Below are 13,771 nucleotides of genomic sequence, written 5' to 3'. Positions count from 1 at the left end.
ACGGTACGCAGATATGATATTACAAAGCCCTAATAACATTTCAAAAGGGAAAAAATGAGGCCAACAGACTCATTTATAGTAGTGACCCAATTACTGATATGTGTTGTTACTCCATATAAAATATTTGTGCACAGCCACAAAGAAATGTAACTCAGCCACACAAATACTATGTAGAGGTGACCCTTTCAAATCACTCTTGACAGTTGTTGCACTGAGCAGATATTAAGGACAAGGGCTTGGTAAAGAATTTTCAAATGGGTTAAGAACCAATAAATGTCTAAAGGTATCTTTGAATAGCTTTTAAAGCTATTCATATTCATACTATGGATGTTTACTTGCTCCTACAGTAGATGGGGAAAGATAAGTTGAAAGTGCCAGAAGCTCTCCGACATTGCCTTCCCTCCTTTTTCTGTGCTGTTTGAAGTGTGCATGGTTTATCCAGAACTCTTCATTGCAATGAAATTCTACCTCAGTGGTGGTCTGCTATCCAAAAAGCCCACTCTTCCAAAGTAAGGAAAAAAATTTCCCTTTAAAACTTTTTTTACTATTGTTCTATCAGCAAACACTTTAGCAGTATTCATGCATGCAAGTGCTCAACTTCCATGAATACTCCTTGTGATTAAGGTACCTTTTCTCTTGAAACATAATTTATTAAATATTGCGAAGTTCGTATAGGCCAAAACACGTAGGAAAATGTTTTGTTAAGCTCCCTGATATAACAAAGCTTACATTTGTTATGTACAAAGATCCACTCAGATATCACAGATATTTGGATGACCTGATAGAGGTCACTTAAAGGCTTGAGTTTATTCGTATATAGTGTTATACAAATTCAAAGCCCTATTTCAGTGTCATAGCTAATGAAGGAAAGAACAACACCCTTCTGTCCATGATTACAAATTTCTCCTTTACAGTAGCGCTCCCCTTCCCAGTGGAATCAGTGAGATAAGAATTATCATCTCTGCATGCATTGCCTTCTCATATTAAGCTTTGTCTTCTGGATATCGTCATTGCTGTATTTGTCCCAGTGCCCTCTCATGTTGTTGCCCTGTTCCCCCTGTTATCAAGTACATACAGAAACCCCAGGCATATTGGTATTTACCTTATAAATACCGATCCAACACTCTCTGTAGGACTGACTGGGGTGTCATTACTTGAGTTTCGGAAGCTGTTCCGACTTTCAGAATGAAAAACGGAGTCCTCTGAGGAGTTTCCTTTTCTCCGCATTTTAATGGAGTTAACTGCAGGTTTAGGTAAATTCCGTTCTAGAGTGATTCTTGAAACTTGCAGCCTTTCACTGCTGTAGGAAGTGCTGTCTTGGTGTGAGTCCAGCTCAAGCCAGATTTAAAAATCAGTTAATGAGTAACATATTGATGTGACGTCATAAGGGAGTTTACTTTTTTATCCGCAGCACTTCATAGGTTCACTTGAAAGCAGAAATCTTCTAAATCTAAGTGCACTGTGTCTTTGAAATGTCATTATTAATAGCAATATCTGTTTTGATGAATTAAGAAGGAATGTAAAACAAAAACTCTTATTTCAGATGATGTTTTGCTGACATTACAAAAACTGTAACGTGGTCTGTTATAAATTCTACTTTGTGAATTATCTATCTGTCTCTAAGTACCCAAGTTTGAATAACATATGTATATATTTCAGACATGACTACGTCCACCCATCCTGACATGTCAGATTATTATATTGCACTTCTCTGGTGACAAATTTGTGCACATGTGTGCATGTACCTGCTATAAAGTCAAATCATTGCAGATCAGTTTAAAAATAGATATTATTAATTCTCAGTGCACCAAAAGCCAGTGGGACAAAACCAGTTTGCCTAACCAGTTTTTCCATAGGAATTGGCAAACATTAACTACTAACACAGTTTTCTGTTTGTTGAAGATTACTATAATGATTAGGTTAGTCAAGGAAATGATCAGAGATGTGTCTTTAGATTGCAAATCCTCTTATAGTACCAATTTAACACTCGAGGCATCCAGAAGTTCTGTTAGACTTCATTTAGGACCTGCATGGTAATGAGGGTTTCTCTATGAGACTGATGTTGAATGTAGTGCTGTCTTTCTATTCTTAGCATCTATAAACAGATTATTTCACAATACAAATGCATTTGGACTGTCTTTGGACTGTACACAGGTTTTATTTGTAAACTCAGAGACATCTAGTTATACCATGATGCCTTTTTTTTTTGTCTCTGGTTTCTTTGCATAACTAAATACTTGTCTTTTTAAATAGAAAATTTGTTTTGTGGTCAGTATTAAACTGTAATGAAATCTATAAATGTGTGAAACAGTAAGTATTGAAATATAGGATTAGCCTAATAGCTAAGAAGCAAAAGTAAAGATGAAACAGCTATTTCCTTGGAAGTAAAAATTCCGAATAAATGTGAGAAGTCTTGAGAGAGAAAAGGCAGAAAAGGAATGAAATACATGCTCTTCATCATCTTGGGTATTCCCTGTGAAACTTATACTTAAGAAGCTGTATTTAAGCTACTTGGAATCTGACTTAATGCCTCCTTGAGTAGCTACTCTGTACATCTTTGGTTTCCTGCTGATTAGGCCTTTTTGTTAGTTTGCATTTGATACTACGTGATCATAGGCCAGACACAAGGCTGGCCAGCTAGGCAAAGTCTCTGTACTTTATTTCTCCTCCATAAAACAAGTGATATAACCTTCAACAAATATTGTAAAGAAAAGCTTTTACCTTCTCTGGTCACAAGGTGAATTGGCCTTGACTGTTGTTTAGTTCACATCTACTCACTTAGGATAGGAAGTCTTTATTCTTCTCAAAGAAAGAAACATTCTTAAAACTGATTAGAAAACTTAAGTGACATACTGAGCTTGTAAATCATTAATATGAAGTATTTATCTTTGAATACAATCTATTTGTACAGTAAAATGTAATGAAAACCCTTCATTAAAAGTCAGAATGTCAACTGTGTTCACTTGGTATGTTAAAGAGAGAAGGCAATTGTTTTTTCCCCAAATGGATAATTTCAGAAACATTTTAGCAAGGAACAATTACGATATGGTTCCTTTCTTCAATGTTATGCATCTTTGCCATAGTTTACAAAATACTCATGTTCTCTCACAGAGTACTGTGTCTGCCTCTGAGAACTATTTTCTGTCCTATCTATCAGCAGGGTGAGTCTATATTTTCCAGCCTGCAATTATGTCACTACTTGCACATGTCTGTACTGAATGGCTTCTAGGTTTGCCCACACTAGTGCAGTACTAACCAGGTCAGGTACTAGGCTAGGGAGTTCAATGCTTTTGTGTCTACACAGCTGGTATTATTGAGCTAGTCTGGGTTTAGCTCAGGCCTGACTACATAGAATAATAGTATCATTTAGGATCAAAAAGACATTTAAAATCAAGTCTAACTGTAAACCTAGCACTGCCAAGTCCACCTTATGAACTTTACTGCAGTGGGACTTTGTGTTATGTAAGGTCATGTAAAGCAAAACAGGCTTGGGTGACTGTGCCCTGAGACTCTTACTGCTGCTGCTTATTAAGAGTTCTTACCTTTCTTGAATGTTGCAGCAGTTACTGCCTGGATTAATGGAAAGAAGAGGAGCAGGCCTTTAAGATGCATTTCTGGTGGGAGCAGAGAGGTATAATGGTGGTAGTGCTGTCATTATATGCCCAAGAGATGGAGATTTCCTCTCCTTATTATCAGGCTCATACAAACTGAGTTTGCTATTGATTTCTAGTGCCTCTGCACAACTGTGATCTTGAGATGTTTTGGAAATCTTTTAGGGCTGGAAAATAGTAGATGGTTATTTGCTCCATTAGGAGCCCAAAAAGGCTGACTTGATAATGCCTGTGTAAAAGATAAGACTTGAATTCATGCCATTTTTATTTCAAGAGCATCTAAGCTATATGATCAATTTCGGGATTGCCATATTTGGATGCAAGGATATGCAAATCTTGTAGTTTATAATCACTAGGCAGATTTTTAAAGCAGTCAATCACTCTCTATGTTTCTGATTCCTGGTATCCTTAATTTTTTTTTAGGGGTAGGTTTAGATAGCTACAGAAATTTCACGTATAGAGGTGTGGGGCAGATACAGTACCTTATTTTCTTATCTGCTTACTTCAGACCTCTTAGATAGATACTAGTATCTTTTCTCTTTCTGATGTGGTGGATCAGGTGTGGGGAGAAGTTGATACTCCTGATGGTGTGGCTATCTGCTGTACACAGACTTCTCCCCAGAGAATTGTTCTTCATCATCTGAAGAAATTGGTAGCTCAGTGGCTTGTAAGCTTGAATACTATTTTTTACTTGATCTCTTGCTGTCTCATACAATGAAAACAGCTTTCCCCCTTTATTTATGTTCCTCTTCCTTTAGTTTATTTTTCAACTCCATATGTGTATTTGGCCCAGTGTGTCCTTATTTTTCTCAATTATCAAACTATGCCCTTTAATTCTGACCTTTGTCACTGACACTCTGATATCGCTTACCAGCTAGACTAGATCTTGTGGAGTCTAGCACTTTGCAATCGTTTCTGATAGGCAGGCAGAAGGGAAAAAAATGTGGTTGGTGTCCTTGAACCTCATACAGTTTTATTCTCAGTCTGCAGCAGTCATTACTAAAAGGTTAGAATTTGTCCTGAAAAATGTACAAATATATTTTATTTTTTAAATGCTTATGACTACTGTGATTTATTTTTTTTAATTTGCGATAAAGTTAATTACTCCAAGAAAAGAAATGGTTACTCACCATTGCTTTCTTGATCCCTGGAGTATTTCTTCTGAGGACAGTGATACGGGGAAATATATTAGCAATGCCAATTGTGTTGCACTCATTTTAGGTCCTTATGTCTTTACTAAAATATCCTCTTGTTATTGGATAGGAAGCAAAAAGTTATGAAATCTGGGTATTCAGAGAAAGAGGTTTCATTTATGCTAGGAAAGCCTTTGTGCCGTGTGATAGGTAACTGCCAAGAAACTACATAAAGTTCACAAGTTGAAGTGATGATAAAGGGAGATGTTGTTAGCAAAATATGTAAAGGGATGTTGGGAAATATATTCTGAACAAAACATTCAGTTTTATTACCATCCAAGAATGAATCAAATCAACAATAAACCAGCTGCTGTACTTGTGGCAGAATGTCATACTATTGATTTGGGATGGTAGTGAATGCTATTGTGTAGAATCTTATAAGAGTTTACATCTCGACTGGAGTGCAGCTACAAAACCTTATAGATTTTTTGACAAAGGGCAGGGAATTGATGAGTGGGCATTTGCTCTGAGTCTCAGAATTTATAGCCCTGTAAATTGGAATAAGACTGTGCATTAGTCCATTATGATCCCTACAATTACCAGGTGGAGGATAGAGGGAGCAACATTTAACTAGTGTCCTGAAGAACTGAGTTCTTGCTTTATTTAGCAAGCATAATTTTTGTTTTCTGTCATATATACAGCAGCAGCTGCCCTGATTCAGAATTGACATTGTCTTTCATGGTTAGGATTGCCTTCAGTTTTTGTTTTCCTTTTTGCTGCACAAGTCTGCACAAAAATTAGTATTTTTCCTCCAAACTGTACATTTGAAAAGTGTGCCTTTCCACAGATAATTCCAGAAGGAAATATGGATCAGATGAACTTCACCCTAAAATCGGTTTGGACATTTTAAGATAGGTTTTATGGCTAGTGTTTGATATTCCTTTTTCTAACCTTAGATTTCTTGGTTTTCCTTTTGAACTGGGGTTTGATCTGTTCTACCCTATGCTTAATTTGCAACAGTGAGATACACTTAGTTTGTATGTCAATTGTGCCTATTTCTGCTTAAACTCAAACAAATACTGTGTTGAGTATGTGGGATGCTACAGGATCTGGATGCTACGATGCTGAGGATTGCTGTGCCTCCTTCTGTCCTGCTCTGAATGCTACACAAGACCAGAACTCGTAGAATCACAAACACATTTACAGAGCAAGGAGACAGAAAACTTCAACTGGTTAGGTGCAGTGAGAGAGGTAGATGAATATGTAGAATGTGTCATAGAAGAATTCATAGAAGAATGACACCTAGAGGTACATAGGAATGAACTGAATGGTGTGGTTTGTGGAAGCCAATGACTGTTTTCCTCTCTAGTAATCTTGCAGTTGGAACATTCACTTAAAACTACGTCTTTTCTGCTCCCTCGCGTGGTGGTCACCTCAGGAGATGCTGTTTTGCTTACTCCAGTGCATGAATGATCCCCTTCCTCCTCCTGGAACTCCCATGTGCTCAACGTCTGGAGGCACATAGCTGAGACTAACCCACTTGAAATATTTGGGCATATCTGTATTTGGATGCTTCTAACTCCAAGCAGGAAAACCTTTTTTAAGAAATAAACCCTCAACCACTGAACTTGGAAGAAAGTCACTGGGGTGGAGAATTGGGTCTGATGTGGGGTTATGAAAGGCAACTATAACTTAGAAGATGGGGCTTTGTAAAATTTTCTTTTAATAGAGGGAAATGCCAAATTCTAAAAATCCAAACTTTAATGCTTGAGAAACTGAGGCTGATAAGGAAATATAAGACAAAAAGTCTTGTTGCCCTGTGTGAGTGAGAGGCTTGGGTTTGTTATTAGCAAGAAAAAACCACATCGTTTGGTTGAGTGAAAGACTACTGCTATTAATAAAGCCTAGATGTTTGCAGGATATGCTTTAAAAAGTTAAATAAATTCAGCTTTGTAAGCAACTGCATTTCCCATTCTCTAAGTGATGTCTAAAAGCTTGCATTAATATCACTCCAAGCACTAAAAAATGTGAATTCATCTATTCTCTGCAGTACTGGAATACTACTACTACTACTACTATCTTTATTTACACAGCTCAATCTGCCGAGTTTGTCCAGGTCACACTTTCAAACTTTTTTTGTAGTAATGATGAAGATTACAGACAAGCATGGAGTAAAATGTTGGTCAGAATGAGAAGTGACAATATTTTACCAAGCTGGTGGCTGCTGACATGAAAGGAAGAAATAAATTCAGTAAACAGCATTGTGATATGTGGAAAATTTCTCCTTATCCATAGTACTTTCATCTTTGAGGTGAGTTTATGATAGCTGCCTTCTGGCTAGACCTCTGCTTTATTAAACAGTTTACTTGGTAAATGAAGTATTGGTATGTACAGTGTAAAATACCATTGCTGACTGTATAGTGACACCTCCTGTCGAGCACTGCATGGCCAAAGGCATTAGTGAATAAAAAAGGAAATTTTAGCAATGCTTACCTACGGTAGCAGCACCAAGAAGATGCAAGAGACAGTAATAACATCCATGAGATAGCAGCTGGTAACACAGTTGTCAATAAAACAATAAAAAGGTGGTAATACGAATTAAACGCCAACAAGGCCAGCTTTAGTATGTCAGTGTCAACATCATGGCTAGGCTTCGCAAACGAAGATTTGGGAAGGGCTCTACTGTAACAAATTGTTAAAGCAGAAATGGCATTTGAGGTACACAAAACCCCACCTAGGTGAACAGAAGCTTTATCAGACTTCTGATCCAACCAGTGTCAGACAACTCTGTGGTGCAATAGTGAATTTAATTTGTAGATAGGAGGCATAGGAAAACCTCACTTGACAGAAAATTGCTTACAGTAATCAATAAAGATGATCTAAACAAGTCATGTATTTGGTTGCTTTGATTTTCTCAGGGAGTGATTAGACTAATCCATGAGGAAAGTAAATAGAATCAGTAAATTTAAGCACTTCAAACCTGTTTTTCTGTTCTTTATAAGAGCAGTTTACTACTCTGATGTAGTCCTGATCAGAATATGGGCCCAGCTGTTAATATGTTCCCTTTCTACCTCTAACCATATATTTTTATTTAACACAAACAATAGGAGGAAGTGTTGGAGAGACAAGATTAATCTTCGGTGATTACACAGTAGAGTGCTTCTTGAAAGTCAAATAAAAGTACATATTTTGTTAGAAAGAACCTTTTTCCTTTTGAATGCCTTTTCAGAGGTAAAATTCTATCCCTGCATAGGCAGACATCTCTTTTTATATGCTGTCTTTCTCGGTGCAACTGTGTTAAAAGCAAAACAGTTTTTGCCCAGGCATGACCATTAGAAGGAGCCTTGTCAGTGCAAAAGGGGAACTAAGGTTTAGTGCATTTCTTTTCCATTGGAGCTCTTATATTTAGCTCGATTTCTGTTTACATAGGCCTCATGTCTGTTCTGCATGAGGGACAAAGAAGAGCACAGAAATTACACTGTTCAGAAACAAAAATCCTGTTTGCAACCTGGATATTCCTTTGTTTGGTTTCACTCTTATTTTTCCCTTAATTTGCTTAACTTATTTCATCTCAAGTGAGTTGCTGTATATACTTATCCTTTGTAGAGCATTATTTGAGGCATTTGCCAAGTTGAGTGATTCCATCTGTCCCTCTTGCCACCGCTTGTTGGAATACCATGGTTAAACCCTTGTGCCTGTGCACTGGTGAGACAGAAGACTGGCTATCTAGACCTCTGGGGCTGTTTCTCCTCTAGCGTGAGGGAGGCAGTGAATTACCTAAACCGAGGGTGTCAATGAAGGCTGCTGCTGGAAGGCACAGGCTGGTGAGCTGAACTCTGTCATTCCTGTAGGTATTTAAAAGACCCATAGATGTGGCACTTGAGGGCATGGTTTAGCTGTGGACTTGGCAGTGCTGGGATAGCAGTTGGGCTCAGTGATCTTAGAGGCCTTTTCCAGCCTAAATGATTCCATGCTTCTAACTCAGTGGTAGCTGTAGACCCTATCTGCTGCTGCTGTGTATCTGGTTGTGCAGCAGGGCTGCAAAGAAGGAAGGAGTCTGCAGAACTTTTCTGCAAATGGGTGAGGTGTTAGACACATGTATTTTTCTTTTAAATTTTTTTTTTTGTCTGAAGCTTGTAGGCCTACAGCCTGCATGTCCCTAATGGGAAGATTTATTTTAAAGTACACATCAGTTAAAACTGATTGTTGGGCCAGTATTTACTATTTAAGAGACTTTGCTCCACATCAACTACTTATAAAGAAATTGCAATTACGGAGGGATAGTTACAACAATAGAGCCTCATTAGTCTAAAATACCTCTGTGCATGTTCTAATGAGGAGCTTAACATATTGTACAAACAACACCTAATGAAGTTGATGCCACCCTTGAGAGCTGAATGACAGTAGACCTGTTTTTACAATCACGTTAAGCGAAACTTGAATATGTGAAGGTATTTGAGGAAGGTTAAAAGAGCTCGACTGATTTTGATCTAGTCTCTGTTACCAATCAATGCTGAGTGTTTGAAAAGCCTATTCAAGCAGCCCATGTCACTCAAATAAGTGAGATAGGGAGAGCCTTCAAAACTTCAACTCTTCAGTGTGACCAGCAATACAGAACTTGGTCCTTGAAGTACCTAATACTTCAGATGAGTCACCTAAAGCTATTGTTTGGCTCAATTTGCAGTAGTTAGTATGGCTTAAAGCAGCTGAATCATGATAACTTTAGTCTGTTAATCTCTGCATGCATTCCTCAGTAACTGGGATTAGGTTTTTAGCAACCTTCTTTACATACCTGTTTTAATATTCGTATGGCAACTTTTCCTCCCTTGAATGAAGGTGAACAAATTTAAAACAGCAGCAAAGTTGACAACTTGCAAGAAAAGCTTTTGTATTAGTCAGTAGAATATATAGAAGCATGTTTGAAAATATAAGGAAGCATTTTTAAATTCTGTACTGATATGACAAGCCTTTTTTACTTTTAAGTGATTACATAGTTTGTTATTAAAAATTAAAGGGATTGGAATTTCCATGCAGACCATTACTCTGCATTATGCTGTATTGAAAATTACCTTCTACACTGAACAAAAAAATGTAATAAGCTACCTGGTAAACTAATAGCATAAGAAGCCCAAATAAGTTGTTGATGCATGTAGAACAATCTTCTATTTTGAAAACTAAGTATAGATTTGTAGGTGAGTTTGTTATACCAAGCTATTAATTTGTTATTGATAATATAGTAGTACCCTAAGTGAACAAAATCTGTTTATACAGAAGACATAGCCCAGTATTCCAGTAAAATCGGAAATAATACTTTAAGGCTTTTTAACATCTAGCTATAAATTCCTAATATTATTTTTCATTACTAGCAATTTAAAATTATAATAATATTGTCTATTAATTTTCTGAATTATTTAATGTGGTAGTAAATTGTTTGTGTTAAGGAAAGACACAAAATATCAGAAATACTTTTTTCTCACTTGATAGTTTTGCTGGTAACCTTTAACATTTTTGTCGGTTTTATATCTAAAAGGTTAAATTAAACCTCTGCAGTGATACTTGGAATAAATGTTGCTTCATAATCAGGATGGTTGCATAGTTTAAGAGGTTTGATTTTACGTCCACCATTCTAATGCTCTATTAATCCTATGTCATAGAATCATAGATTTACTGAGGTTGGAAAAGACCTTCAGCATCATTGGGTCCAACCTTTGACTGAACACCACTATGACAAATCTTAGCACTGAGTGCTATGTCCAGTTGTTTCTTAGACACCTCCAGGAATGGTGACTGCACCACCTCCCCAGGCAGTCCGTTCCAATGCTTAACCACCCTGTCAGTGAAAAACTTCTTCCTGATATTCAACCCAAACCTTCCCTGCCACAACTTGAGGCTATGTCCTGACTCTAAAAAAATATCCTTAAAAACTCACTGCTTTATACTAGGTTCTTGAGGTGTGATGATAACTTTCCATGTACAGCAGCAGTTTTCATCAGCAGATTTCTTTCTGTATATTGTTATTCAGGCAAGCACTCTATTTTTTCTTTGCCTAACATGTTGAAGCTAACTTTTGGGTTCAGGCTTGTTTCTGAGCTTTCCCTGAGAAGCTAGGAAAGGTAGATTGTGATATGATTCTTCGCTGACAGTCTGCAATTATTGTCTTGAATTCTTCTCCTCGAACTTTAATTAGGCCTCCAGCAATAAGACACCTATTTTATAAATTCTTATGAATCTGCTAATGATTATACCACCACTGGTTTTCATTAGGACTCTTATTTTTCTGATGCTGTCTTCTGTGCATTAATGGCTTAGTAGTTTACACACTTTCTCCCTCCCTCATCCAGTAAAGTTTTCCTATGAGTCAACCCATTATTCCTCCTCTCCAATTCTACATGTATAACTTTTTTTTTTTGTGTGTGTGTGTAGCTTTCTTCTTCCACGACAAAATTACCACCTTTTGTAGTTAAGCTGCCATTTTTACATCAAAATTTCCAGAAAATACTATATATCCTGCCCCTGCTTCCTGGTATGCCCTCAAGGGTTATGGAAGTGCCTAAACTGATTCTTTGAAATGAAGACAAAGAAGAAATAAGCCATTTGGAAAAAAATAGTCTTGCTCTTCGTGTGCAGTGAACTTATGACATTTATCAGGGAGTAAACTGGAAAAGGTTCAGGAAACAAAAGGTCAGGTTCTGTTCCCTACAATCCAATTTTTTTTTAATCTGCATTGTAAATTGTATTTTCTGTGTAAATGATTTTCAAACCTGTTGACTGTCTCTTTGAATTAATAAAAAAAGAAAAGTCTCTCAAGGTATAAATTAGTATTTGGTTGAATAATTTACGTTAGCACTAGAGCAGCCTACGTCTCGGATTATTTTAGAGAACAACAGTTAAAAACGGGGAGAACCCCTCTCTAAACTTGTAACACTAGGGCAAGGTTTAATTTTCTGATCTAGTGAAAAAGAAAAAAATGTGATGGAGACAGCACCACTCACACAGGTGATGAGGAGAAAGATGATAAAATATTCTTCTCAAGCTTTATCCTGTTTTCTTCTTTTTCTTTTCAAAAATCGCTCCCCGCAGTGGGTTATTTTCCTGTTCGGATTCCTTTTTTCTTTTAAAGCCAAGGGTACTAAATATACGGGGGAACAGCACCATCTAGTGGATCCTGTCACCCTGGTGGCTTGTGCTGGGTGTTTGCCTTCCTCTCCCTTGGGAGCCACAGTCAGGGACCCTACACCTGCATCTCTTTTGCTGGTGCTGCAGCTACCAGTTCCCATTTGCTTGGGATGGTGGCTAATGCAAACGATAAACTACAGGTCCTACAGTCAATTTTGAAAGCAGTATGCAAAAATTTAGTACATGACTTTTCTACAGCTTGGGGCGAGTTCTGGATCTTTAATAATCCATTGAATTATTTAATTGTTCTGAAAACTATTCTGATAACATTTCAATTAAAAGCATCTTTTACAAATGTTTCGCGTCTGAGAACGCTCTTGATTATCTCTGCAGTATATTTACTAATAGTTAAGACAGCTCTTCAGCGATGATCTTTTTTTCAAAGGAAACTTTTTCCACTGTGATCCATTCACCATTCTGACTCATAAAATGTTGTCTAAATACAGTTTATTTTTGCAACAATAGAAGTTAAAGCTACTTAAGTGGTTGAGCTAAGAATGATGGAACAAGTGAGAAAAATGAGATCTGAAAGCAGCCAGATATCAAAACTGATGCTTAGTAATTCACTTGTTATGAGTTATTTGCTAGTTTTAATGCAAAATGACAAAAGCAAGAAATTTATAAACAGGAGAAAGTTTCATAAATGTTTACTTTGTAGAAAAAGTATGTTTATTATGTGGTTTTTTACTCAACGTTGTCTATGTTATGTGCTAGTATTGCATTTTCTACATTTGAGATTACTGGATAACTGAGTAGAACGTGTCCACCAGGTAGGAGTGAGTACTTGTGAGATCCTGCTACATAAGCTGTATCTCATTTTGTGATGTAGATGTTTGCGGTTTCTTAAGTATAAGGAAGGCTATAAAAGTTATGGTGAGGAATTCATAGACTCGGAATCATAGAACAGTTGGAAGGGACTCTAAAGAGCATCTCATTCCAAACCCCACACCACGGGTAGGATCACCTTCCACTGGACCAGATGGCTCAGGGCCCCATCTAACCTCATCTTGAATACTTTCAGGGATCCACAACTTCCCTGGGCAACCTGTTCCACCACCCTCACAGTGAAAAATTTCTAATCTTAACCCACCCTCTTTCAGTTTAAAGCCATTCTCCCTTGTTCTATCATTACATGCCCTTGTAAAGAGTCCCTCTCCATCTTTCTCACAGGCTCCCTTCAAGGCTGCAATTAGGTCACCTCTAAGTCTTCTCTTTACCAGATTGACCAACCCCAACTCTCTCTCCCTTTCCTTATAGGAGAGGTGCTCCATCCCTCCAGTCATCTTCCTGGGCCTCCTCTGGGCTTGTTCCAACAGGTCCACATCCTTCCTGTGCTGGGGGCCCCAGAGGTGGACTCAGTACTCTAGTACTCCTGGGGTCTCAGGAGAGCAGAGTAGAGGGGCAGAATCACCTCCCTCACCCTTCTGGACACGCTGCTTTTGAGGCAGGCCAGGATACAAATGGCTTTCTGGGCTGCAAGTGCACATTGCCAGCTCATGTCCAGCCTCTCGTCCACCAGTACTCTCAAGTCCTTCTTGTCAGGGCTGCTCTTGATCTGTTCATACCCTGGTCTTGATACCAGGGGTTGCCCTGACCCAGGTGCTGCATCTTGCACTTGGCCTTGTCAAATTTCATCAGCTTCCCATGGGCCTAATTCTCCGGCTTTTTCCACGTCTCAGGGTATTTCTCATCATCCAATTTATATGAAAGAGCTGTAAAATATTATGTGTTGGATATATTAAATCACAGGTCTGGAATTAGTTGTGGAGAGTGACACGTAATAGATCCTAATCTGATCTGATTGCAAAACACAAGAATTTAATCTGAACATGACTGGGAAAAAGGTGTCTT

General features: G+C 37.8%; 1 protein-coding gene across 3 annotated transcripts in view; it reads right to left on the bottom strand.

Moving 5' to 3' along the window:
- GRAMD2B (GRAM domain containing 2B) overlaps positions 1–1,317 on the bottom strand; it is a 43,263-nt gene extending 41,946 nt beyond the window's left edge. For all 3 annotated transcript variants that reach the window (XM_027670886.1, XM_027670887.1, XM_027670884.1), the window contains exon 1: positions 1,103–1,317. In XM_027670886.1, the coding sequence (XP_027526687.1) occupies positions 1,103–1,227 (125 nt within the window). In that variant the 5' untranslated portion in view covers positions 1,228–1,317. The remainder of the gene's footprint in view (positions 1–1,102) is intronic.
- Between the last annotated feature and the right edge of the window lie 12,454 nt (positions 1,318–13,771).

Source organism: Neopelma chrysocephalum, unplaced genomic scaffold (assembly GCF_003984885.1).
Source record: "Neopelma chrysocephalum unplaced genomic scaffold, ASM398488v2 Primary Assembly neopelma1_96942, whole genome shotgun sequence".
Taxonomy (NCBI): Eukaryota; Metazoa; Chordata; class Aves; order Passeriformes; family Pipridae; genus Neopelma; species Neopelma chrysocephalum.
The sequence above is the reverse complement of the archived record's forward strand: the minus strand, read 5'-3'. Positions and strand labels throughout refer to the sequence as shown.